Below are 26,758 nucleotides of genomic sequence, written 5' to 3'. Positions count from 1 at the left end.
TCTTTGCTACCTTTTGTTCTGTCTTCTCTCCCTTCACTCTTACCCTGCCTTCCCTCAGTAAGGACGATTTTAATATTAACTCCAGCAGCTCATATTTTTATTTCTGCTGGAGTAAGAGAAAGCCTAATATATTCCCAAGTTGAACAAGCTGTACTTTCTTTAATTACCTCCATTTTGAACTCCACACCATTGTAGTTCCAGTCCTCATTTTCTGGATTCTTTTTAAAGGTCTTCTCTAATGAGCTACGGAAATTTGGCTTCCTACCCTTTTTTTGTAACAGCACTGTTTGGGGGGATAATTTTAATTCCTAGATCCCTGTTTCTGGGTTTTGATGGCTTTTTGAAAAATTGTCTTTCCTTATGGTTTGGTGAATGGCTTGGTAGCAAAATAAGACTTTTTTGAAAAAGAGGACAGAGGGATACAGCTGCAGCTGTGAACATGTTCTTTTTTCCCAAAGTGTCATTGAAAACTGGGGAATCACTTTTAACCATTTTATGTGTGTGTATATCCAGAGTCAGCGAGGACTGTTTCTGGATTGTCAATGAGGCTGCTTAATCTTAAAAATAAAAGTAATTTAAAAATTGTCTTATAATTAGAGCAGAGTGCCTGCTATTCTGTCTCCAAGGCAACTGATCACATTTTTAAAAACTGTACGGCGTGTAACACATATTCTTAAAGTGAGCAGAAAAAAGTCATGAAACAGCACCTCCTCCCTTAACCAGACTCGTGACTGAACTTAGGTTTTAGTGCCCATATTTTTGAACCATATGGTTCATGAGCTTTCATTTTGCACATTTTATATAAGAACTAAAGTTAAGGAATAAGTTGAATATAAGAAATGGAAATTAAAATAACTATACTGTATACACCTAAGAAGAGTGGCTCCGTGATTGAATAGGAATTCAGTGGAGATGTTTTTAGTAGTAGCCACTCAGAAGCTCCTCGGTTCATGGACTAGTTGATATTTGTTAGAGGTTCTTTTATTTTAGACTTTTGCACATTATGTTGATGATATAGTGGAAGTAGGAAAGCTTCATCATGAAGTTTTGTGAAAGAAATGGGAGGTTTTTCTATGATTTTAAAAAACACAGCAAGTGGTTAGTCTCAGACTTTTTTGTTCATCTGGGTGTTTCATCCTTTTTTCCTTCGGTACAAAATCTTCACCCTGCAGTTTTAACAAAGACAATAGGGCTTGTCAAGTCTTAATTTTGAGGCATGAGTTATGAGGTAATTTTAAGATGGTATAGTTTTAGGTAGAGTATTTTTGTTGCTGAGTAAAATGAAAAATTGGGATAACCTCCTGAATGATGCCCTATGAAATACCTGAGTTTGTGGACGGTTGGCATATCAAGAAACTAAATGATAGAACTAAGAGTTTTATACCTAACTTAATTTCATGAAGGTTTTTTTTTTTTTTTTTTTTAAACAAGTGGGCCAAGATTTGTCCTACATTGACATGAACCTCATATCCTTTTGGTGACAGCGAGACAGCCAAGGGTCCCTGTATAGACTGCCAGTTCATCGTGCTCAAAATTAGAGTTGGAAGAGGCTGCGTCTCTTGATTTAAATAGAAGTTTTGAGGGGCACCTGGGTGGCTCAATCGTTAAGCGTCTGCCTTCAGCTCAGGGCGTGATCCCAGAGTCCTGGGATCGAGCCCCACATCAGGCTCCTCCGCTGGGAGCCTGCTTCTTCCTCTCCCACTCCCCCTGCCTGTGTTCCCTCTCTCGCTGGCTGTCTCTCTCTCTCTGTTAAACAAATAACTGAAATCTTTTAAAAAATAAAATAAAAATAAATAGAAGTTTTGAGTCTAGAACAGATAGATGAAAATAAGCTACTAAATACTTTTAAAATCAAAATAGAAGTTTTGTGACTTTTTAAGCTTGTGATTGAACTGACTGAGGGGCCCACTTCCGTCAATTGAATTGCATCTTGTCCCATTCATTTTTTTAAATAAACGTTTTTCGAAGTTTCAGATTTACAGAAAAATTGCAGAGGTAGAACAGCATTCCCATATATTCCATGTTTGCCCTATTACTGGGTCTTAGTATAGTACATTTGTCACAAAAACAAATATTGATACATTATTAGTAACAAGTCCATACTTGATTTAGATTTCCTTAGTTTTTTTCCTGTTTATTTCCCCCAAATAAACCTTGAGTTTATTTCCCCCAAATAAACCTGTTTCTGTAACAAAATAAAATACTAGGGTATAAAATAAAAAAACCTTGAGCTATTCCCGGGTTCCAACCAGAATACCACATATTACACTGAGTCATCACGTCTTCTTAGCCTTTACTAAGCATGTCTTCACATGTTCTACTGATGGCACGGTTGTACCATCCATTTTCATTGTTAGTATGACTTCAGCATCCATCAGATCTTGATGTACCTGGATTGGTCAGGACCTGAAAAGCTTTTCTTGGAGATTCATGACCTAATCCCAGTGGGCTTACCAAATCATTTCTTTTTTTTAATGTCTTTTTGTGGCTTTAAATCAGTTATTTCTCAGGACACTTCACTGGCTTTGTATGGAGTTTTAGTCCATATACCTGTTATGGTCATTTTCCTACTCAGCTTCATGAGGAAATCATCAAACGGGATATGTTTGTTATTATTGTTTTTTTAAAAGATTGTATTTTTAAGTTATCTCTACACCCAACATGGGGCTCAGACTCACAACCCTGAGATCAAGAGTCGCATGCTCCACTGCCTGAGCCAGCCAGGTGCCCCTAAACTGGATAAGTTGATTAGACTTGTGGGTCATCTGGACCCACAGGGCTCTGCACGGGTGTGAGAGGATAAGCTTGCAATCTCAGCTAAATACTGAATCCAGTGAGTGAGCATCGAGTGGACACATCTCTTGCTATTGAGGAGACAGATTATGGAGAAAACACTTGGCAGCCACTTTCCTAGACCTGTAGCAATGTCAGCGAGGTCATTTCTTAACTTTATTTATTTAATTTCTACACCCAACGTGGGGCTCAAACTCATGACCCCAAGATCAAGAGCCACTCNNNNTTCCGACTGAGCCAACCAGGCACCCCAGCAAGGTCATTTTTTAGTAGTAGAAGTTTCTAGTTTACTTTAGAAATCCCTTAATAGACTTACTTTTTATTTATTTATTTAGGTTAAGGAAAAAGTAGTTAATTAGATGGGAGAATCACAGCACCGTTCATGTGGCTGCCTTTGGAAGGAAATTTTGGAGAGCCCACCATATTAACTTTGTCATAAGCATGACCTGCAGGTGGCAGCAGTTCCCATGTTATAAAAATGCAGTAACTAAGACCCTAGTATTTTATTTTGTTACAGAAACAGGTTTATTTGGGGGATTTTAATTTTCCTCCTTGTGTTCCATTATAGTCTGCTATACACTCTGAAGCTGGAATGGCGTCTAGTGATACCAGCAAGGCAGGAACAGCAGTATTAACAAAAAATGTAAGGCCACTTAAAACTGTACTTGAACCATAGTTGGCATTCATTTGTTACATAGAATGTATCACTCCAATAGTCGCACTTGTCTCCATCCACTGAAGGAAACAAATTAAGTTCTGTCTGACGCCCCTAAGTATGACAGATGTGGTACCCTCTGATACTGGTAAGAATAGCCAAACAGTCTGCTCCCTGAACTTCGGCTCAATAAAAAAAATTGGCCAGCAAACCAGGCCGAGGCTTTGTGGTCAGAGAGCTGGCTTTGAGGATGTTCTCACCAATGTTAGTGATAATGATCAACTTTTAGCATTCACCGTCTGGTCTGGGTAATTACTCAGGTCGCCTGAAGATTTACCTCTCCAAGTATTCACATACTTCTCTGAGCCAGAGGGCGCTTTGGAGAGGATAGTGCACATTGAAAATGTAGTGAGATTCTGATGCCAAAGTTGTAAATACAAAGTCAGCATAGTTACTTCTTTTCCTTGCTTGGCTCTTTTTTTCCCCTTCATTGAATCAGCAAACAAACTAAACTAATATTAATGCCACGTCATTGCATAGGAATTTAAAAGATGGTTGTGTGTCTTACTCTCATTCCCATTCCATTTCTCGCAGCCTGTTGTGTTTCCTAGTATTCATTCACTTAACAAATATTTATTGCACAGCTCATGATAGGACTTTTTTCGGTGCTGAGAATGTAGCAGTGAATAAAACAGACATAAATCTCTCCTCTTATGAAACTTAAATTCTGGTGGAAGGAGACAGATGCTAAGGAAATGAAACGATTATCACAAGTGAAGTGCTATGGAGAGAAATTGGGAGAGGCAATAGGGAATTAGGGGAGGCAGAGTGATGTTGGAATTTTCAAGAGTTAGAAGGCTTCATCAAGATAGCACTTGGACAGAGGCTTGGCAGTACCATGTGGGCACCTGGGAGAAGAGAACCCGGACAGAGCAGCACCGGCAAGGGCCCTTGGAGTGAGAGCGTGTTGGAGGGCTCCGGGCACAGCATGAGAGCCAGTAAGAGCTGAAGTGGACTGAGAAAGAGAGTAGTGAGAGGTGAGATGGCGGAAGCAGACCGCTTGAACTTTGGCTTCTACTCTGAGATGGGAGCCTTTCGAGGGCTTTGAGCTGGAATGGTGATAGGATCTTAGGTTTTAGGAGAGTATGAGCAAGGGTAGCAACAGACCAGTTAGAAGACTACTGCAGTACCTCAGGTGACAAGTGCACATGGCTTGGAGCGCTGTGCCAGCACTTGGAATCCTGATCAGTCAGATTCTGTACTTAGCTTGAAGATAAAACTTCAAGGGTTCACTGATAGATTGCATGTATAATACGAGAAAGTGAGGCATCAGAGTTGATTACTAGCTCTTTTTGTCTCTGTAGTTGAGACGGGAAAAGCTGTAGGTGGTAGAGATTTGCTGGTGAAGATCAGGAATTTATTTGTGGATAGATGAGTTTGAGATGCCTGGCAAGGATCTCAGTGGAGATGTTGGGTAGGCAGTTCGGTGTTGTAGTCTCTGGAATTGAAGGGAGTCTCAGCCTGAAGATGGAAATATGGGAGTCAGTGTATAGATGGTATGTGAAGACGTGAGACTGGATGAAATTACCAAGAGTGAGTTGTATGGGAAGAAGAGGTCCAACGACTGAGTCTTAGAGCCCCCGCAAATGCCACGAGTTCAGGGTGATGTGAAGGACCCAACAGAGGAGATGACAAGTGGCCAGTAAGGCAAGAAAATCCAAGTGTGATGCCCTGGAAGCTGTGTCAAGTGTGAAGGAAGGAGTGGTCAGCTGTCACATAGTGCAAATAGGTCAAGTAATAGGAGCTCTAAGCATTGACTTGTGATCAGTGTGGTCATTGGTGACTTTGACAAGTGTCAAAGTGACAAGAGAGGTGAAAATCTGGAGTGTGTTTGGGAAAGAATGGGGTATCCTCACAATAAAAAATGCTAAACAAACTGAAAATCAACTTTTCTTTGATTGATCAAAGAATGGAGATCACAGGGCAAACCACCACAAAAACTAAAGAAAAAAGAAAATGTAGAGAATTCAGATCAGTTCACCTAAAGGAGAAGGTGCTGGAGCCGATTATCAGGATTGAAGCAAATTACTGGTGGCTGAGTGTGAACTTGCTTGAGAGTTTAAAACTCCTGGGCGTGACTCTAAGGGGTCCCCCACACTTTGGTGGGTTTTACCTCCAGAAGTTTCCCCAGGTCCTCAATGTGAAGATGGCAGAAAAAATCCCCTCCTGCAAGGTGTAGGGGGAAAGTAGCCATTTCAAAACATACCCAGAGCTTTCTGTTTCCATGGCAGAAGGCCGCACTAGGGAAAACTGGTTTGCCCAAGTCTACTCTACTCTGACCTTGGAGAAGGGCAGTTGGATGGCTTAAGCCCCCTCTAGCCTTCCTGTCTCACTAAGGAAAAAAAGGCTAATACGCTTCTGAAGGTCTTGGCCCGGGGACTCCAGCTCACTAAAAAAGACAAAACAGATATAATCATAAGATACAGAATAATTAATACCATACCATCAGTAGGGCTCCAGTATTACAACAGTGGATTACAGCTTTTGAGAAAGCAGCAAGACACAGACTCTATTTCAAGAAGGAGTTTCTAGGGAAACCCAAACAGAAGGGGAAGAGAAGAACAACACTGAAGGAAATCGAAACCTCTGACACAGCAGACATTGAACACAGCGTAGCTGCTAGCTGTGTAAACATGAAACCTCCCACTCAAGGCCCATTGACCTCAGTTCCTGTTACCCGATATATATCATGTCCAGCCTCGATAAAAAGTATACGAGGATGCTAAGAAGCAGGAAAAAAAGTCCAATGAAACAAAGCAAGCATCAGAACCAGACTCAGATATGGCAGAGAGTTCAGAGTTACCAGACTGGAAATTTAAGGTCACAATGGTTAGTATGCTGAGGTCTCTGATGGAAAAAGTGGACAACATTCAAGAACAGATGAGTAATGTATACAAAAGATGGAAACTCTAAGAATCAAAAGGGAATGCTGAAAACAAAAACAAGAGAAACAAATGCCTTTGAGGGGCTCATCAGTAGTCTCGAAACACCTAAGGAAAGACTCAGCGAGCTTGAAAATAAGTCAAGAGAAATGTTCCAAACAAATTTGAAGAGAAAAAGGAAATAATTTTTTAAAAGGTATGGAATATCCAAGAACCGTGAAACAGTTACAAAGGTATAACATATGCATAATGGAAATACCAGAAGAGAGTCGAGGGAGAGAGAGGAGAGCCCCAGGAGAGGTAACTTCAGAGGCTTTGCAATAAAGGGGATCAGGGAATGAGGCTATTATAGGAGGGGGCAAATGGGGTAAAGAGTTTTGTTTTTAGGGGTGCCTGGGTGGCTCTGTTAAGCATCCTACTTGATTTTGGCTCAGGTCATGATCTCAGGGTCATGAGATCGAGCCCTATGTTGGCCTCTGTGCTGCGCCTGGAGCCTGCGTAAGATTCTTTCTCTCCTTCTCTGCCCCCAACCCCCAGGCTCCTGCATGCTCTCTCTCTCTCTCTGTAAAAAAGAAAAGAAAAGTTTTGTTTTTAAAGCTTGTCTTATATGCTGATAGGAGTGATCTGGGAAAGCAGGACATTTTGATGCTGCAGGTGAATGAGGGTCTTGGTGGAACAATGCCCTCAAGGATGCAAAAGAAGGTGGGGTCTAGCGCACAAGTTGAGGGACCGGACAAGGAGCAAATCATAGGAAGAAGGCAAAGTATGAGAGCAGGGCTGCAGGTGGGTGTGTGTGATGGTAAGGCTTGTGGAAATTCTTTTCTGATTGCTTCCATTTTCAAGGTCGTAGCTGAGAGAAAAGCTGGGGCAAGAGTGGGTAGAGGCTTGAGACCTCATGAATTAGTCTTAGAAGAGATTGAACAAACTGGGGAGTGTGTTTGCCAGCTGGTGTCAAGCCTCCCTTAAAGCCCAAATTACCATGTTCTATTTATCCTTATTACATAACTCAGTATTTTGTTACAATATAATTTATTAGAAACGTATCCCTGCTTCACTAGCTTCTCATTACAGTAAGGATTTGGGTTCCCAGGAATGAGGCATCAAATTTGCAGTTAGATCTCCTTAGTAGGCCAGTTGCCTAATCTATTATCATATAATATGCTATTTTTTCCCCTAGTTACTGTGTGTGGTCGTTACTCTTGGGAGGAACTATCAGGCATATAGTTGAACAAATTTAACAGGTGCCTTCTAGAGTTCAAGGCATTAGAGGGATGGGCTAGAGCAGTATTTAAAGTCCACCTGCATGAAGCTTACATTTCATGGGGAACAAAATACCCATCAGGTAGTAAAAGAGCAGGACAAGGGGGTAGGGACTCTGGATTGCTACTTGATATTGAAGGGTCAGGGAAGGTCTCTGATAAATGACATTGAAGCAGAGACCTGAAGGAAGTAAGGGAGTAAGCCTTTGATATATCCGGGGGAAATAGTGGGCCAGGCCCTTGTATCTAGCTCTACTTTCTAAGCAGATTAAATAGAAGAGGTGTCACCCATTTATGTCAACATGCTGCTGCTTTTTACGAAACGCCATAGAACATGAAACACATTCACTCCTCTCTTCCTGAAATATACCATTTATACTTAATAGTACGTTTTTCCTCTTTGAGTATTGGATTTGGGGTTTTACAGATTGAACTTGTTTCACTTAGCTGTATTTAATATTTCCTTACTGATCACATTGTTGCAACCTGGCAACAACAGTGGGAGCCCCATTAAACTGGCTGCTTTGTCCCCTCATTACTGCCCCCAAGCCTTTTTTAAAACACCCTTATTTTTTGGCAACAAGGTATTCCAGGCCCGCTGTGATCTCTGCCTCAAAATGTAATTAGCTCTTTTCCATGGAGTCCTGAGTAGTACCAGAAGCCCCGCCTGGCTCAGGAGTGTACATCCCACTTGCTCGGCATGAGAACTGGTTGTAGCCAGATGACACTGCTCTTGGGCACCAGGGAACCACGGGCCTGGGAAAGAGATCTTTTTTAAGGTCCAGAGCTAACACAGGCATCTCCAGTGTAGTCCTCCTGACTAAATTTTTTTTCATTTCATTCTGATAAAATTTTTACTAGAACATACTATATGTTCTAGATGTAATATAATCCCTTCTTTACCAGATAAACAAAATGTGTATCCGTACCACAGAATACTGTTTAGCAATAAAAGGGGATACTGATACGTGTTAAATGGATTGACATTATGCATCAGAAACATTATGCTTAGGGAAAGAAGCCAGACCCACCAGATGCCATGCCGTAGGATTCCACAGAGACGAAATATCCAGAAAAGGCAAATTGTAGAGACGAAGCAGATCTGTGGTCACCTGGGCTAGGGTAGGAAGAGGGAGCTCTTGGGAGGATAGAAATGGATGTGGTAGGAAATTGCACAGCTCCATAGACTAAATAAAAAAACACTGAATTTATATTTAAAATAGGTCTTTTACGGGCATGTAAATTGTATCTCAATACAACTGATAAAAAATTAAACCCTTCTGCCAACTTCTACTTGTACCTCAGTTGGTTATACTGACCCAGGATGTTCCATTATATTTATTTTTCTAATAAAAAAACCCCCCCACCTAAACCTATTTTCCATACTCTGCAGTTTTTATATCCCTCCTGACCACAAGTCTTTTTAGAAGCCATATCCTTGTTTGGATCCCAGGTATGGCCAGAACATCACAATTTATTGCTCATCTGTTCATGCCCACCATTTTACATAGGTGCTTCATTATTACGAACGATTTTATTTCCCCCCTGGTGACTGAAGAGGTCAGCAGTTGCCGTGACTGCGCCTTCCTTCAGAGCTGTTGTGAGGAGGGAGTGTGAACCTCTGCTCACCAGCTGTTCCCAAGATACATAAATGTCAACCCAGACCACCCTTTGACCTCTGGGGGTGCACGTCCACCAAGACACATTTTATTTGAAAATACTGGATTTAATAGAAAATATCACATTGTAAACAGGTCCACTGATTCATTAGCCTAAGACAGAATGACAGCACAATCACGTATAAAAGCTCAAGACCAAACACTGGTACCAAACACAGCACTTGAAGAGAGGCCTGAGCCAGTCTCTGAAAGATCTTTCCCAGAAAGAGAGGAAGCAGCAGCTTCAAACAGGCACAGAAATAGGGAGGGGAAGGCAGCATCCACTCCACGAAGGCTTAAAAGAGTCAAAAGGCAGAGCAATAAACTCACTTTGTAAACAAGGGGTGAAGGATAAAAGGGGCAAAAGGGCTGTACTTCCTGATGCTCTGGGAACATCAGACCGGGCCACCGGAACCTGAGCGGATTGGAAGGGCAGGGTATTTTCAGTGGGGAAAGGCTATTATTAGGCAACTTCAGAAGCATTTGGTATGTCATCTTGGCACTCACCTCTCAGGGAAGCAGGATAACATGTCACTCGTGTTGTGACTAAACTTAGGTCTAACTGAGCTGTTGCCTTGGCCCCCATCTCCTTAGCTGAACACACTGACATTGAGGCAGGATCCTGTCACCCCAGTGAGACCTTGGAACAAAAACATGGGGCTCTGGTGGGAAGAGGGTTTCCGCCTTCCTCCAGGTGCCAGAGGGTCCTGGAGGGAGGGGAGTTTGACGTGGTTAGGCCCCTTGAGGCTCTGAGTTTATCAGCAAAAGCCTTCTCTTTAGCCCTAGCCACCTAGCTCCTCCTCCCCCAAGGAGTCCTCCGAGTTCATGGAAAGGCCAACTGTGAGAACAGGAAAAAAACAACTAGGGAAAGAAAGTAAGGAATCATTTTCTTTCTATGGCACTTAAAACTGAACAGAAGGCTGAGAGATTGTTCCTTAATCTGGAACAGTGATTCTCAAATGAGAGGCAGGCCTATTCAAGAGGGGCTTTCAAAGCCTCTCCAAAGAGGTTTTGGCCAATACACACAGGCTCCCACTACCCCCAATTGAGAATCGGTGTACACAATGATAGAAATTCCTGACGGGAGTGTGTTGTATATGAAGAGTGCCAGAGGCAGAACAAAAGCTAAAAACCCTTAATCTGTGTAGGGCAGACATCAAAATTACGGAGTACGTTTTTCAGAGACTTTTCCTCTGATTAAGTTGCAAAACACGTCCTTCTCCCTGTAGCTAAACTCTCATGACTAGGCTCCATGCTGCATAGCCAAGAACAATAAGTATACCCATTTATCCAGAGTAACCATACTGATTAAAGAAATACAATTCTGTCCTCCTAAAGGCAATTTCCAGAATTGCTCTGCCTGTCCTAAAGAGGTACTCGACGCTAGAATGAGCACAGGCTAATCACCGTATGGTTTCTCGGAAGATGGGTTTTTCTCTGTTTCTTTCTCTTTGATACTGTACAAGGGGTCCACCAATTTGTTATGAACAAGCATTAAACCTGTGAAAAATGAAAAACAAAAGTAGTTAATGCAGGAAGAGGCAGAGTTCCACGATTATGAACAATAACATTCTGGAGCTCTCACATTTTGTTCTAGTACTGAAAATCATCTTTTCTCTGTGGCTCCAAATGATAAAAATACTAAGAGTAGGAAAATAATTTGTTATTCCCAATGAATGCTAGAATCCATGGCCCTTTTGTAAATTCACTCTTTAGAGGTGTTGGCTATTGAAAAGTTAATCTTTTCACCAAAGAATAAATTCCTAATTTGCCTGTTTAGTAAATGAGGGTTTTCCCCTAAGTTTGCTTAAGGCAGTGTGTCCTTTTTAAAGTACAAGAGAAAAAGATCCTCATGAGAGTTCAGTGTCCTACCTAGAGGGGAAAGGCCTGTATGAAACCTGAAAAGATAAAAACAAACCCTTGAGTTTCAATATCCCTGCCAAGAGATCACCACATAGCCCTCAGACTATTTTTCATTTCATTGTTTTTTTGCCTCCTTAGAACAAACAGGCCTCCAGAAATAGACCCTTGCAGTCATGGATGGAAGAGCAATGACTGTGTATTCTGGGACAGTAAGGTTTGCTTTTTATTAAAATCAGAGTTGTCTATGAAAATGGCCAGAGCAAGAAAACGAGATCCACTCCTCACACCTGGCAGACCCCAAACTCGGCCGCCTCTTCCCAGACGCACCCTTCCCCTCCCATACCTTTGAAATACTTGACGGTTTTCACTTTCAGCTCCAGGGTGGCGTCCTCGTCACACACAAACACTGTGCGGGGATGCTGCTGGAAGGCAGATACGGTCCACATGTGGCTCACTCCCTCCTCGATGGCCTTGTACAGAGCAAACGCCTTGTGCGCACCTGTGATGAGGATCATTACCTGAGGGTCAGAAAACACGCCTGTGATGGAAGAGAAAGAGCAGTGGAACCCGGAGTCCAGAAACCTGAGTTCCGGTCCAGTCACCACAACTGGCTGTAAGCACTGTTGTTTTTAATAGACTATTTTAAATTGTTAGACTGCAGCGCACTGTGCTCCCAGCTCCCTGCCTCACCACACAGATAACCTGAGGCTGGGAGCATCACCATCCCTCTGTTCTGTAATGAGGAAATGCGCTCCAGGGGACTGAGTAGCTTGCCCAGGTCATTTCTGCCCCAGAGTCCATGCTCTAGACCACCCCGTGATGGTGCCTCCTGGTACCTCTGATGGTGGCTATGAACACATGCCAAAGGCCTGTGCCTCTTATCCCAACAGTTGGGATGGTGGGTCCCAAGGGGTCCTAGGCTGGGTGAGTTTTCACAAGTGCAGTCTGAAGAAGAGGGGTTCCACTCTGCACCATCTGCAAGGGGCCATGGAAGTGATGGTAATGGTTATGTGTGTGGCCCTTGAGGTTCGATCCCACAAAGGTTGCCCCTTAATCAGGTCACTTTCAATGCCAAGTATTAGACTGACTAATAGGATTTGGGGTGATGTTTTATGTTCAAATAAAACAAAGGCACAGACTCCCTCAACAGTTAAAATATCAAGAACATAAGTGCTGGAAAGTGATTGTAAAAGAACTCTGCTCTCTAGATTTCCTTTTATTGTAATTCGATTGTACCATGGAGTTGTGAACAGCATTTACTGTTTCTCTCTTAAAAGATGAGACACCAGAGGCATAGAGAGAATGCAACTCTTTGTTCAGGATCCCAGAACTCCTGATTTCCAGACCCAGGTCCTTTCTCAGATCATAATACCCTCACATGACAGGGACAGCCCTCAAACCCTATTGTTAACAAGCTGTAAGGCCAAAAACAGCAGGGTGACCTCCAGAAATAGTGAGTCAAGGTCACCCAAGAGAAAGCTGATAACCTTACTCATTTCACAAAAGTTCTCTTGAAATAAGGAGCTTTTTTTCACTGATAGAGATGTTTGTTCACAGAGCTGGGCAAAGAAACTTGAAGCTACAATGTCAATAATTGCTTCCCACTGTATATACCCCTGAAAGGAAGAGAAAATGCTTTTAAAATTCTAATGAAAGGCAGTAAAGAAACTGGAACCACAAAAAATTAAAATGATATCCAGCGTTCTAGGGAAAAACACACTAAACTTTACGTTTAAATCACACTCCATATTTATGAGTCCCTGAGCACAAGGCCATAACCACAAATATCCTGGGATGGGAGGGGGAACTCCCTTCAAACAGTGCCTTCCACCAACGGCAGGGAACCAGCAGTCCCTCCCCATACCTGGGCAAATGCAAATTCCTATTCGGATGTGAGTAGTGCTGGGCTCCTGCCTTGAGAAGCTCCAAAGGGGTGTGTAAGCAGAGGCCTGGGAGCCTGCAGCCTCGTGTACAGCCAGTGCGGAAAGCGTTCCGCTGAGAACAGAATAGCGGCTGCCTCCAAAGAGCAAGGAGGACCAGTGAAAGGATGAGCTGGGATTTTAGCCTTACTGATAATGCCTTCATTTTTGGTAACAGTGTAGTCAGGTGGTACCTGTATAGTTAACGACAAAAAAACAAGTCCAAACCCCCAAGGAAGGCCTGGGGACCCCATATGACCTTACCTCTCTAGCATCCATGAGAGTGCCCACACCCACCGTCAGCGCCATGGTGGGCACCTTGGTGAGATCACCATCGAAGAACCTAGCGTTGGCCAGGATGGTGTCCATGGCCAGAGTCTTCACACGGGTCCTGGACACCAGACTGGAGCCTGGCTCATTGAAGGCAATGTGTCCATCAGGGCCGATGCCTACAAACAGCCAGGGCAGCCTCATCAGTCCCAGGGATCGAGATTATCACTGGGTCATCTATTCTTCCCCACCTGGGGTATGTAAAACCCTTGAAATCATAGCTCTTTTCTCATTCACCCCAGGCACGTAGACTTTAAGCATAAGATCCTCCCCTCTCTCCACCTCCTGCGCATTTCTGTTTGAGGCACACACACAACCTGGTCACCTTGCTACCACACTCAGAAAGCCAAGTAAGTAGTACTCCAAATAGCTTCTGCTTCCCTAGAGCATCGAAGGGTAACCTCTCTCCTGTCAGTAGTCAGGGGTCCTGCTGCTGGCATAGTCACAGCAAATAAAAAACAGGGACTGGACAGGGGTTACAAAGTTCATAAAATCTTAGAACATGAGTGCTCTTAGCCTCTTCCTCCTACCTCAAAGTAAAGAAGAGTTACGTCTAGAGCAGTAAAAGGCAGTCCAACTTAACCACCCCCGTGGTGACTCCAGAGGTGGCAAAAGATGGAAATGTAAGGGGGCAGCTCAGGGTAGGAACAGAGCACAAACTGAGAAGGGGACACCCAGGGTTCCTGCTTTCTTTCCACTACTCTGGCTGGGAGTTCAAATGGCTATCTGTAGTGTGCAGGGGCTGAGTGCGGAATCTTCTCGAACCATTGGGTCTTTTAACTGTTTAGGTAAGTCCCATGGACTAATCCATATAAAACCTCAATACTAGGGAACAGAATCTTAAGTCCAAATCCAAACATCTAACTTTACCAACAAGGCACGGAAGTGCAGAAAAAGGAGATCCAAGATCACACGGTCACTGGGCAGCACAGCCAAGGGAAGGAGTGAGGGCTCCTATCTAGGTCTTCCCCACCTCCTCAGGGTAATAAATGATTCCTATTATTACTAGTGCCGTGAGGAAGCTGTTGGGAAACAGGCATGGGTCCTGTCCCCCTTCCATGTGTTCTCAGCACCCTGGGCCTGCCCTGGACACGTGCCGCAGAGTGTCAAGCTCACCTCCGACAAACAGCTCAATCCCCCCTGCAGCTTTGATCTTCTCTTCAAAGGCGTCACACTCAGCCTGCAGGTCAGGTGCATTCCCATCCAGAATGTGGGTGTTTTCTGGGAGGATGTCAATGTGCTTGAAGAAGTTGTTCCACATGAAGGAGTGGTAACTCTCTGGGTGGTCTCGAGGAAGGCCTGTGGGACCATGGCTACACTCAGTCATGCCCAGCCTGAGCCAGAGCCCTCCTCCCACGGTGGATGCCAGGATGCCCTCAGACCTCCACAGACACTTTCAGGGGAACACCTATTAGGGGGCCTTGGGCACCAGTCCGCGATCAGCCACGACCGGCTGAGATGGTATCCCTGTGTCCATCACCACCACCAGCTGTGACAGCAGGACTGGGCCACAGTAACTGCATGCTGGGAGCCTGAGAAATCCCCTCATTCTCCTCTCCTTCTCATAAGGGAGTAACTGTAGGCAGGAGGCCAGGGCCACTCTGGGCTTCTGGAGGAGGCCTACAACCTGCAGGTAGGGCTTGGCCCACCTGGGAAAGGAAGCAAGCACACCCCTTGCCCTGTGCGTCCCACCCCACCGCTCAACCCCCATTCTACCCCCCTCAGCCTGAACCCCAACTTGAACACCAGCTGGTCAGAGACAGTTATCTCAGGGCTTCCCCAAAATGATTTTTAGCCAAGAAGAAAAAGTTTCAAGCGGATGTTTAATTAAACATGAAGGATGTTTAATGTCAGCCTTAAAAATGGAATTCTGACACATACTACCACATGGACAAACCTTGAGGACATTTTGTTGAGTGAAATAAGCCAGTCACAAAAAGACAAATACTCTATGATTCCACTTAAATGAAGTATCTAGAGTAGTGAAATTCACAGAAACAGTAAAATGGTGGTTGCTAGGGGTTGGGAGAGCGGGAGATGGGTAGCTGGTGTTGAATGGGTAGAGTTTCAGTTTTGTAAGATGAAGAGTTCTGGAGATTGGTTACACAACACTGTGAATATACTTAACGCTGCTGAACTCTACATATAAAAATGGCTGGATGCTAAATTTTATGTGTATTTTACAATTGAAAACAAGAACGTTTAAAGTGAAGCCTTATAAAATGATGGCGGCGGGGGGACGGGGGTAGGCGGGTGTGACAGAAGACCAAGGTGGATAGCTTTTCAGCACTGGAGGAACACCAGTCTCTGCTCCTCTCCCAGTGTGCCTGGCAGAAAGGGGAGCTGGAGGATGAACGCTGGAGAGAGAGACCAGACACAGACACTGAGGGATAATCCCATCTGCAGTTATTGGTCACAGAAAGAAACAGCATGGAGTTGGGGAAGAGGCAGAGGAGAAGGAGATATTCTAATATTTAAAACGCTTGCTCTGTACAAGAGGCTTCTCTGTCTGTTAGCTCACTTAATGCTTACACCCTGAGCTCGGCTTTCAGAGCACCATTTTATAGCTGAGTACACCAAGGCCTGGAAGAGACTGCTATTGCTAATGGCGCTTATGACCAAACATCACTGGTCCCCGGAGACATCCCTATTCTTCTCCCCGACTACGCCTGAAAGGGGAGTAAGACTCTCCTGGAATCAGGGAAGGCCTGGAAAGAGACAGACTCACCCACATACTCATCCATGTTGAAGGTCTTTACATATCTGAAGGACAGGTCGCCATTCTTATAGTACTCAATGAGCTTCTTGTAGCAGCCAACTGGGGTGCTCCCTGTGAGAGAGGCCACAGCCATGAACACCCTTCAGCTCCCAGTTCCTAAGAACACCCAGGAATGAGGGCTGCTCAAGAGGGAGAACGTGTCAGATCTGAGAGAGCAAGTCAGATCCGAAGTCATCCCCCAGAGCCCCAGTCCTAACTGCCATCCCGCCAGTGCTTCCGAATGCCTCCCTCCCCACTCGACTGTAAGCTCCCAGAGGTCAGGGCTGTCTCTCTTGTTCACTGCTGAATCCCAGTGCTCAGCACACTGCTGACTGGAATGAGTAACCTGAGTAGACCTCACACTGACTTACATACTCCGTGAGCAACTAGTATGTGGGAGCCAGTGGGCCACATGATGGGAACACAGAAGGGAGACACAGCAGCCACTCGGACCAAGCTCACTGTCCAGGACTGGGACATGAAGCAGTAGTGTCAGCTGTGACCAGGCTAAGTCTGTGGGCTCAGGGAAGACCTCCCCGAAGAGGAGCAAACTACTGCGTGTTGAGTCTCATTAAAAAGTCAAGGTCATAAAACACATGAAAAAGGCAGGAGGACCCTCTGTAGATGAAAGAACTAAATATGCATGAAGTCTGGATCCTGGATTATTGGGGGGAAAATTATAAAAGATAAATGTGGACAATGAGGAAAAAAATGTTTCTCGTCTGTATATCAAATGATATTATGGAATGATTTTTAATAGGTATGATAAAGTATCGTAGTTAGTAAGAGAACGTCCGTATTCTGAGACAGATGCCGGAAGATTTAGAGGTCAAGCATCAAGAGTCCCAGTTTGGGACTTACTTTCAACTGCCTCATAAAAAAATGTGTGTGTGTGTTTGTGTGTAGACAGAGAACATGAGCCAGAAGAGATGAAGGGTAAAAGTGGCAAATATTAACAATGGGCGAGCCTAGCAAAATGGTACTTACTTATCTTTCAGCTTTTGTGAATATTTGAAAATTTTTAAAAGAAGATAGAAAAAAGCCCCACCCAAATCAGATCGCTCTTTTCACAACCTGCTAATGGCTTCTCATTTCACTGAATAATAACCCTTCTTAACAAAGCCTCTCCATAACTTGGCCCTGGCTTCCCACCCTCACCCGTACTCCTCCCGCTCCAGGCAATGCCACCTCAGCCAGCAGAGCTCTTCCAGGTACCTGCACGACTCTCACCTCTTCTGGCCTCTTCTCAGATGTCGCCTTCTCAGAGGGACCTTCCTTGCCACCGTCTCTGACACTGCAGACACCCACCCCTGCCTAGACACTCCCTATCCCTCCTTCCCTGCTTCATTTTTCCCCTTCACTCATCACCATCTAACATACTCTGTATTTTGTCATGTAACTTGCTTATTATCTCTCTCTCCTACTACCATTTAAGCTTTAGGAAGGCGGGACATTATGTCTTTTTTGTTTGTCGTCGTGTCTCCAGCACCTAGAAGAGCTCAGCATACGCTGGGCATTCACTAAATACCTGCTGAATCAAAGTTCTCTCCCTGCCCCCATCACCGGTCTGTCCCTGTGCCATGGCCTCAGCCGTGCCTGAGCCACACAGCTTCCCTGGCCTTCCCCTGAGGTTCGTCACGTCATGTCCACTTTCCAGACTTCGAGTTTTCCCATCAATTCTGTGAGCTCCCCATTATCTAGCCAATACATTCCTTTCCTGCGTAAGTAGCCAGAGTTGGTTTCTTTGGTTTCCACCCAGAACCCCCGACTGGTGTTTCACCTAACAGAAGGCATGTTCCAAGGAACTCAAATGGAAATGCTGTGCTGGTTCAAATATGATAGTCAGGAAGGGGCCAGGCCTTGGAGGGCCCTGAACGCCACGCTGAGGAGCTGGGATCTGATTGTGCAGGTGATGGGGAATTCAGGAGGGATCTCAGCAGAAGCAGAGACTCTGACCTAGAGAAGCTCCACAATTAGAAAACAGGATGTCAGTGCAGCCCCTCCAGGGCCTGGGACGTTAGTGGTTTCGAAGATACGTGCAGATACTGCTCCCACAAACCTCTAGCACAGAGGCCCGCAAACTTCATCCCACAGGCCAAATCTGGCCTGCTGCCTGTTTTTATATAGCTCATTAGTTCAGAATGGTTTTTATACTTTTTATGTTGATAAATATCGAAAGAGTATGACTTGGTGACATGTGAGAATTATCTGAATTCAGACGTCGGCATCCATCAAGTTTCACTGGTAGATGGCCAGGTGCATTCATTTATGTGCTGTCTGCGGCTGCTTTTAAGCTACAAGGACATTAAGTAGTTGCAACAGAGGCTCTCTGGCTGGGGAAGCATAACATATTAACGGCGTGACCATCTACAGAAAAAGTCAGAAGGCCCCTGCTCTAGTGGATGGGACACTGGGGCAAATCCAACCAAACTCAGAGAGAAAGAATCAGGATATAGGCCTTGAGGAGCTGGAGTCAAAATAAATATCCTCCCCCAAAGGCAACAAGCTGATTTTTCCATAAGAAACTGAGAATGTTCTTCACGTCGGTCCTGTGTCTAATTAAACGTTACAGAAAATGCTTTGAGTGGACTCTTCCCAGTTCTCCCAAGGACGGTGCTCAGTGAGTAGCACTGGAGAGGCACAGAAGTCATGACAATCATTACACGAAATGTGTGCCTGAAGGCATTAGTTCTGTTAAGGACTCCTAGACCCGGAGACAGCCTGTTGAGGACAGGGCTGACTTCGAGTGGAGCCTAAAAATCAAGTTCTTCCTGCCTAACCAAGAAACTGTCTACTCCAGAACTCTTCAGGAGCGGGCAGCATCTAAACCAAACCATACAGGAAGCGGGATCCTCTTGTTTTGCGTTTCCAGGAAGCAGGGCTGTTCCCTCATAGCACCAGCACCCCAGAGCCCTCCTTGTAAGTCCCTTGGCTCAGTAAGCCCACGTACCTGGCCCCTGAAAAACCCAAATGCTCACTCACTCCCCCCCAATCCACGGCACCCCCTCCATCCCCCAACGCACCAGTGGGAAGTCCCAGGGTGAAGTACTTGTCTGGCCCCGGGTTAAACTGGATGATGCGATTCCTGATGTACTTGGCTGCCCACTCGCTGGCCTGAGAATAATGGTCCAGGATGATGAGCTTCATCTTGTCCTGTAGGGGGCAGGTGACAAAAGGAATCAATGGCAAAGGACAGGGAGAAAGGGATTCTCCCTTCTTCTCACCCAGCAACAACCTGTCCCCAGGGTGTCTGAGCAAGAGAAAGACCCCCAACTTTCCGTTCACAGAGGAATTTATAGGCTGGGCCAAGTGCCTCCACCACCCACCAGGAGGCGCTGCTGTGAGACAGACCTGAGTTCTAATCTTCAGTTCCTCCATTTACCAACCAAAGGACCTTGGTCAAAGGACACAAGTTCTCCCCGCCTGTTTTTTCTTACGTGAAAATGGGGACAATAGTACCTACCCGCCAAACTTCACGATGGTGAATATCAAATGAGGATGCATGTAAACCACACAATATTCAATATGTTGGCTATTATCTTGTAGCTCGACCCAGCCCCCTTTAACCACTTCTCTATCCCCACGCGCGCTGGATATTCTGTACCCACGGCCTCTTCCTCAATAGAGGGGTCATGGGATCATACTGGGCCACTATAGCAGGTGAGAGCCATGGGGTTTGCCTGGAGAGGTGTGTTCTCCTACAGCCCTGGAGATGGGTGCTCCCGCCGGCCGGCCTTGCTTTGTGGACCCTCAGTTTCCCCCAAACCACACGGGGTCAATGTAATCGCCCCGCACGGCGATCAGAGTGGGAGGCCGGGGTGGCCATCTGGGCCATCCGAAGGATACAGGAGTGTTTTCCCGACCCCGATGGCGATCCCATCGCCTCTCCCGCCCTGCACCGGGAAGGGGTCCCAGCAGCTCACTGGGCTCCGGGATCCTGGGGATCGGAGACTGAGGCAGCGCCTGGACCCCCACCCGCACCCACCCGCGAGGAGGGTCCCCGCCAGCCCCGCTCCCTACTTACTCGAACACCTCCCGTGGCGGCTGCAGCAACTGTGCTGGCGGCCCCGCCCAGCGCGGGTCACGTGTCCCCGGGTCACGCGGAGCCGCTCGCCGGCGGAGGGGCTGCCTGCGGGGTCCTGGCTGCCGGACTTTGCCCTGTCTGGGGCCAGCTATCCTCTCTCATTTCGTCTCCAGGAGCGCGCAGGCCTGGGAGCAGCTGTGGGAGGCGAGGGTTGGACACTGGTTTTGTGCAGCCCGGAGACTTGGGGGCCCCAGGTGGCTCCTAGGAATGCAGTGCCCAGGCCCGGGGCGGGGGTGGGGGCCCTGGGGCCAGGTTTTTAGTGCCGGGGGGAGGAAAGGAGGAGGAAGAGCAAAATGGTGTCCTTAGAGTCTCCGGGGTTGGGCCTGGCTCTGCCTTCAGTTTAACTTTTTTAGATGTCATTATTTTACCTAGATACTACAACTTTTTTGCTTTACATGTAATTGGATTTTTCTTCCTTTTTTTTTTTTTTCTTAATCTTAATCTTCACAGCAGTCTATACTAGAGGAAGAGGGAGATCCCTGGTCTCCCCAGCTCCCCACCCCAAGATAACATTGCTACGAGTTTAGGCTACATTTCCAAATTGTTTTTCCTTGAATATACTTATATTTTACAGAAATGGGAACACACCACACATGACGTCCATAGGGAGCTCGGTGGCCATATCCGCAGGTCCCATGATTGGGCTCACCCCTCCCCTGGGGCCCAGCTGTAGCTCCAGTCCACCTTGATTGAGGTGGTGTTGCTCTGGAGAGGCCCTGATGACATGAGACGTTGGAGCTAATACCTCCACGGTTCTAAGGAATTGTTCTTTGGCCTCATTGTTGATTTAGTCGTTTAAAAAAAAAACAAAAAACAACCCATGCAGTCAAACCTCATCTCAGCGTGGCACTGTAGCTGTTTCACAACCCCCATCTCCAAACACATCAGATAACAGGGCCCAGTCTGCAGCAGCTGCATTCAGATCGTTCTAGGAAGAGTGATATCATGTGACTTTAATTGGGCCTGTCGCCCCCATCGCTACCCTCGTTGCCTTTTCTGTAGGGAACCAGTTCCCCGGCAGCTCTGGAATCAGAGAGTTTAGGGGACAAATCGGGAAGATCTGGTCTAGTCAATCCCGGGTTCTTGAATGAGTGTGACTCAAGCAAATGACTCAACTTCTCCATCTCTGAATTTTCTCTTCTAGAACATAGGAACTGAGTGGGGTAAGTAATCCTGACCTCAGGTATCTGTTGTGAGTATTGGATGAAACAGTAGCATAGCTTGGCATTCATGGCCAGCCAGGATTACCCCTTAGGTCGTCCCAGCCTCCTGACAGCCTACTCTCTACCTAACCTCCTGCCCCCTCATGTCCCTCCCACTGCATGTCTGGGTTTGAACTTACCCATACCCATCCTTCCACCCTCCTGTTTTAGAACTAAAATGGGCTAATTCAAAGAACTGTGGATTCATCCTTACAGTGGAACACTCCGCAGCTCTCCTGTGAATGGATGGTTTTGCACTCTTCTGTTGCCCTTGCTTTGAGTAAACACGTTGCCCCAAGCCCCAGAAAATCCTGCTCAGACCCTGAGGTTCATGTGGGTTTTGTGAAGCTGGTCCTACCCTCTGGCCTAATCAATTAGAGAGCTCCATGGCCCTGGCCATGATTGATTCAGGGCTAGGCAAACATGGAAGATACTAACCCAACAGCCACTCACAGCCTCCCTTCTCCTTTGCTGCTTCCCACTGTAGCCTCTGGAAACTTAGCTACTCTCCCAGCTTCTCAGCCAGGATATGGCCAGGTAACCTAGTTCTGGCCAGTGAAGTAAAAAGATGGCTCTGGGAAGACGCTGTACTTCCTGACAAAAGTGACATGCTTACAAAACAAACTGTCTCTGTTCCTTCCCTTTTCTTCCTGACTCAAGGCAGATGTGATGCCTGGAGCTGGGAAAGCCATGTCGTGACCCCGAGGCAACAAGCATAAGGATAGAGTGAAAGAAAGAACGTAAGTCCTTAATATTTGAATGGTACTGGGACTCCTGCTTCTGGACTTCTTTTAAGTAAATAATAAATATCCGTATGGTTTAAATGTTAAGCCACTGTTAGTAGAGTTTACTGTGACTGAAGTTGAAAACATGACTCATCGTTACAGCGGATGACTCAGGTCTTCCGAGGGGGTTATGCTGGTATTTAGGGGAGATACATTGTGGTGAGCTGTAAAATCCAGGAAAGCTTAGAGCTGCTGGGGAGAAAAGTAGAACCAAGAGAAAAGAGATACAGAACCCTGATGACATTACTTGAGCCACTTAGATTTAGCCATGTCTGAAACCAAGTATACCCCGTGAAGTTCAATAGTTGGGTGAACAAATGAGTGAAAACACAAATAATTTTTTTTCTACCCTGAGGCTAGTTAGAAGAAATTCTGGAAAGATACTTAGTTATCTATTGCTGCATAATAGGTGATCTCAAACCTCAGTGGGTAAAAACAGTGAGTCCAATAAGAGCTACAGAGAAATGTGCTGTGAAGCCACGAAAAGACATGGAAGAAAACTGAAAGGTGTGTCACCGAGAGAAGCTGATCTGAATAGGCTATGTCTGCTGTAATATTCCAATGATATAACATTCTGGAAAAGGCAAAACTAGAGAGACAGTAGAAAGATCAGTAGTTGCCAGCAGTTAGGGAGGAGGAAGGGATGAGTAAGTGGAGCACAGAGAATTTTTAGGGCAGTGAAACTGTTCTGTGTGATGGTGTCGTGGTGGATACATGTCGCTCTACCCGTGTCTTCACCCAGGGAACGTACGAGAATGAACCCTGATGAAAATGGTGGGTTTTGGCTGATGCGACATGTCCGTGTAGGTTCATCATACAAATAACAAATATTTGTTATATTTAGAACAACACATGTGCCCCCCTCTGGTGGGAGATGGTGATAATGCGTGAGGCTGTGCATCTGTGGGCACAGAAGGCATATAGGCGTTCTCTGTACCTTCCTCTCAATTTTGCTGTGAACCTAAAACCGCTCTAAAAAATCCTTTAGGGCATCTGGGTGGCTCAGTCCGTGAAGTGTCTGCCTTTGGCTCAGATTCCAGGGTCCTGTGTTGGGCTCTCTGCTCCGCAGGGAGTCTGCTTCTCCCTCTGCCTCTCCTCCCATTCTTCTCTTAATCTCCCTCTCTCTGTCTCAAATAAATAAAATCTTAAAAAAAATAAAACAATCCTTTAAAAACATTTATTTTTTATGATCTCTCATGATTTCTATATGCCAGATATTCAGGCAGGGTACAGTGGGAATGATGAATGAGCCTTAAATGGAAGCCTGGAGCTGGAATCACGAGGCTTGTTTACTCACCTGTCTGGTGGTGGAGCTGACTGGCGGCTGGACACTTGCCTAAGGGCTTCTCCTCGTGGCCTGGGCTTTCTCACAACATGGTGGCTGGGCTCCCAGAGGAAGCACATCGGACAGATGTGGGTGCCACACCATGGAATGGACTCCAGAGCCACACCATCTGTATTTGAATCCCAGCTCTGCTACTTACTGATTGGGTAACTTCTGGTAAGTCACTTAATTCCTCCATGCCCTAACTGCTTCATCCCTAAAATTGGAAAAATATCTTCTTTATAGTATTTACTATTATAACGAAGAATGATTACCTCAGGGAGGAATACGTGATTTAATAGATGTAAGATTCTTAGAATAATGCCTGGCACAGAGTTAGCCATCGCTAAGGGATTTTTTGAAATGGGTCTTGAAAGAGGATTAGGATTTGGTCATTGAAGAAGAGGAGGATGGCATTATAGGCTGGGGTGATCAAAAGCATAGAGGCACAGAGGCTGGGGCTGAGGTGTTCGCTAGTGTAAAAAATAAAAACAGAACACCCAGTTAAATTTGAATTATTCCTAATTGCCTACACGTATATACTTTGAGATAAAAAATATTGCATAAAACACATTTATTCTTTTTTTTTTTTAAGATATGCTTATTTATTTGAGAGAGAGAGAGTGTGGGGTGCAGAGAGGAGAAGAGAGAGAGAGAAAATCTTAAGCAGACTCCCTGCTAAGTGCGGAGCCTGACTCGGGGCTGCATTCCACAACCACTGAGATCATGACCTGAACCAAAATCAAGAGTTGGATGCTTAACCCACTGAGCCACCCGGATGCCCCAAGACATACTTATTCTAAAAACAGATTTTTGTTTATCTGAAATAAATTATGTATCTAACTTAGGTACCTATTTATTTCATTATATTTCCCTGGTGATTTGGCTCTCCTTAATAGTTCCTTGTTTTGCAGAATTTGCCTATAAAATTCCCTGAAGTTACAGTCTATGTTGCATTTACATTTTAACATGATTTCTGCAGTGATCACATCTGACTTACTCTGCTCTTGGCCAGTGAGAAACCGTGCTCAGCATTAGCATTACGAGCCAGCATATGGAACATGTACTTGCAAAGAGTTCACAACGCTAAGAATTGCTCTTCAGATGTGATTGAAGTACATAATACCATCATCTTCCGTAGCATAAGCTGCTTTTCCACTCTTTAGGATTACATTGCATGTCTTGATCAATAACTTTGTAAAGTGTCCAGTAACAAAAAGGAGCATTGTCATCAATTTCTATTCCTTTTTTCTTCAGTACTACACATGTTGATTCTACTTGTTCCCATGCTGAAAGAGTGTTTAGTAACCTCTAAGTAAAATAATTGAATTTTTCAATGGGTGAAATACATTTCAAAAGATAGTCATAGCAGGTGCTGAAATAATTATCCACTTTGGGCTGAAATTTATTTTCCAGCTCACACATAATATCCCTTTTAAGAAGAGCTCTGAGGGGTGCCTGGGTGGCTCAGTCGGTTGAGCTTCTGACTTTTGATTTCTCAGGGTCGTGAGATCGAGCCCCACATTGGGCTTTGTGCTCAGCGTGGAGTTGGCTTGTCCCTCTCCCTCCACTCCTCCCCCTGCTCTCTCTCTCTCAAATAAATAAATAAGATATTTTTAAAGAAAAGAATAGCTTTGATAGTAAAAGGGATAAACGTTAAATCAGTTCTTCCTTACCACATTCAACAAGTTCCTTAGCAACGGAGCACTTCAGTAGCAGTTGTTCTTTCAATTTGCATAATCCTGCTGCAAAATTGATAGTGAAAATCTATGAACAAAAAATAAGTAAACTTCATTCAGTGCAGTGTTTAAAAAGCTAACAGGAATTTTGGACCAACAACTGACTTCTTAGAGAGTATTTCTTAGAGAAGAAAACCCTTTTCTTTAGAATTCAAGTACCATGTCAGGGCTTCACATGAATGAAGGATTTTCTCGACTGTGTTGACTAAAGAGAACCAATAGTTTCTGAATGTGAGAGAAATGATGATTATTGAATGCCAGTGAGATCACAAAAATCCTAAATTGCTCACTTAGAACAATGTCAGTGCTGAAGTAGGAGAGCAGTTTCGGGACAGTTACTTCAATCTCAATAACAAAGACATCCGCTTCTGCTGAGTAGCATTACGCAGAACAGGAGCAGGATAACCAGCCATAGAATTATTTACGCCATGCTTCAGCTTTGAGTAAGCATTGTTTATACCCTTATGCAAACATTCACCAAAAGTTGTGTTTGTATTATCTCCAACAAAAGTAGTAAAAACATTTTTAATAACTTTTTTATATATACACAATACAACTGCATATAGTTATTGTATGTAATTTGATGGATTTGGACATACGCACACACCTGTGAACCATCACCACAGGCAAGGTAATACACGTATCCATCACGTCCAAAGGTTTCCTGTGCCCCTTTGTTGTGTGTGTGTGTGTGATTAACTGTGAACTCAGTGAGTGTCTCTGCATAAATTCACTGCTATTTCTGAGGTATTATCTGGAAGAGATTCTACTCACAATGGCCTTATCAACACTCCTTTTTTACAAGAAAAATACTGCACAAGGGAAAAGCTGTTTCTGCGTTGAGATTACTTGCATTGTGGCTATGCCATAAAGTGAGATGTTTACATATTTGATTACCTCTGTAATGCTAAATGGAGCTTTCACATTTTTATTATAGCAGTAGAATTCATTCTACCACTTGAAATTTGCTTGCAATTTTGTTTTTGTTTTGTTTTTTTTTAAAGATTTTATTTATTTATTTGACAGAGAGACAGCCAGCGAGAGAGGCAACACAGCAGGGGGAGTGGGAGAGGAAGAAGCAGGCCCCCAATGGAGGAGCCCGATGTGGGGCTCGATCCCAGAACGCCAGGATCACGCCCTGAGCCCAAGGCAGACGCCCAACGACTGAGCCACCCAGGTGCCCCTGTTTTGTTTTGTTTATTTGATTGTTTTTGCTTGCAATTTTGGAACTGGAAAACAGTTTCAGTAGTAGTACCTTCGGATGGTTATTTGAGCTGAAAGAGTGATCATGATATACAATGTGGAAGGCCATAACATTTCTGCTGCAATTATTTTATCATTTTCACCTGAATTTTTCTTAATAAAAAAAATCTGTTTATCACTTTCCTTAACACTAGTTAAGGAAATCCTACATCTCTTATGCGTTCCTAACACTAGTTAAGGAAAT

At 44.7% G+C, this 26,758-nt stretch overlaps 1 protein-coding gene and 1 long non-coding RNA gene across 6 annotated transcripts; one reads left to right on the top strand and one right to left on the bottom strand.

The window, feature by feature from the left end:
* Positions 1-704: 704 nt before the first annotated feature.
* GNPDA1 (glucosamine-6-phosphate deaminase 1) lies at positions 705-20,385 on the bottom strand. 4 transcript variants are annotated; one of them, XM_040622298.1, is made up of 9 exons: positions 20,202-20,385; positions 19,201-19,330; positions 16,148-16,249; positions 14,536-14,718; positions 13,354-13,538; positions 11,514-11,688; positions 10,715-10,807; positions 8,681-8,766; positions 705-1,166 (listed from the first exon to the last, which is right to left on the bottom strand). In XM_040622298.1, the coding sequence occupies exons 2-9, from the start codon at positions 19,322-19,324 to the stop codon at positions 1,080-1,082; spliced, it is 1,035 nt and encodes a 344-aa protein (XP_040478232.1). In that variant the 5' UTR covers positions 19,325-19,330; positions 20,202-20,385; the 3' UTR covers positions 705-1,079. The 4 variants fall into 4 exon arrangements, with proteins under 4 accessions (XP_040478232.1, XP_008689679.2, XP_008689680.2 ...); XM_008691457.2 differs by lacking the exon at positions 20,202-20,385 and adding an exon at positions 19,641-20,169; XM_040622299.1 differs by lacking the exon at positions 705-1,166 and adding an exon at positions 1,173-8,405.
* LOC103663715 lies at positions 11,652-26,397 on the top strand. 2 transcript variants are annotated; one of them, XR_005832505.1, is made up of 6 exons: positions 11,652-11,783; positions 14,429-14,605; positions 21,406-21,424; positions 22,124-22,203; positions 23,463-23,749; positions 26,338-26,397. It is a non-coding gene; the product is annotated as an uncharacterized LOC103663715 (long non-coding RNA). The 2 variants fall into 2 exon arrangements; XR_568853.2 differs by having other exon boundaries at positions 11,695-11,783; positions 14,490-14,605.
* Positions 26,398-26,758: the final 361 nt, after the last annotated feature.

The sequence above is a fragment of the Ursus maritimus genome, unplaced genomic scaffold (genome assembly GCF_017311325.1).
Source record: "Ursus maritimus isolate PB19 unplaced genomic scaffold, ASM1731132v1 scaffold_5, whole genome shotgun sequence".
Lineage (NCBI taxonomy): Eukaryota > Metazoa > Chordata > Mammalia > Carnivora > Ursidae > Ursus > Ursus maritimus.
The sequence above is the reverse complement of the archived record's forward strand: the minus strand, read 5'-3'. Positions and strand labels throughout refer to the sequence as shown.

Coding starts and splice junctions, on each gene's coding strand:
- GNPDA1 (XM_040622298.1), bottom strand. CDS start 19,324: ATGAAGCTCATCATCCTGGACCATTATTCTCAGGCCAGCGAGTGGGCA. Junction 8,767..10,714: donor ATCTTCCGAGAAACCATACG/GTGATTAGCCTG, acceptor TTCCTACCCTAG/CCCAGGTGACCACAGATCTG. Junction 1,167..8,680: donor ATCCTACGGCATGGCATCTG/GTGGGTCTGGCT, acceptor TTAAAACTGCAG/GGTGAAGATTTTGTACCGAA.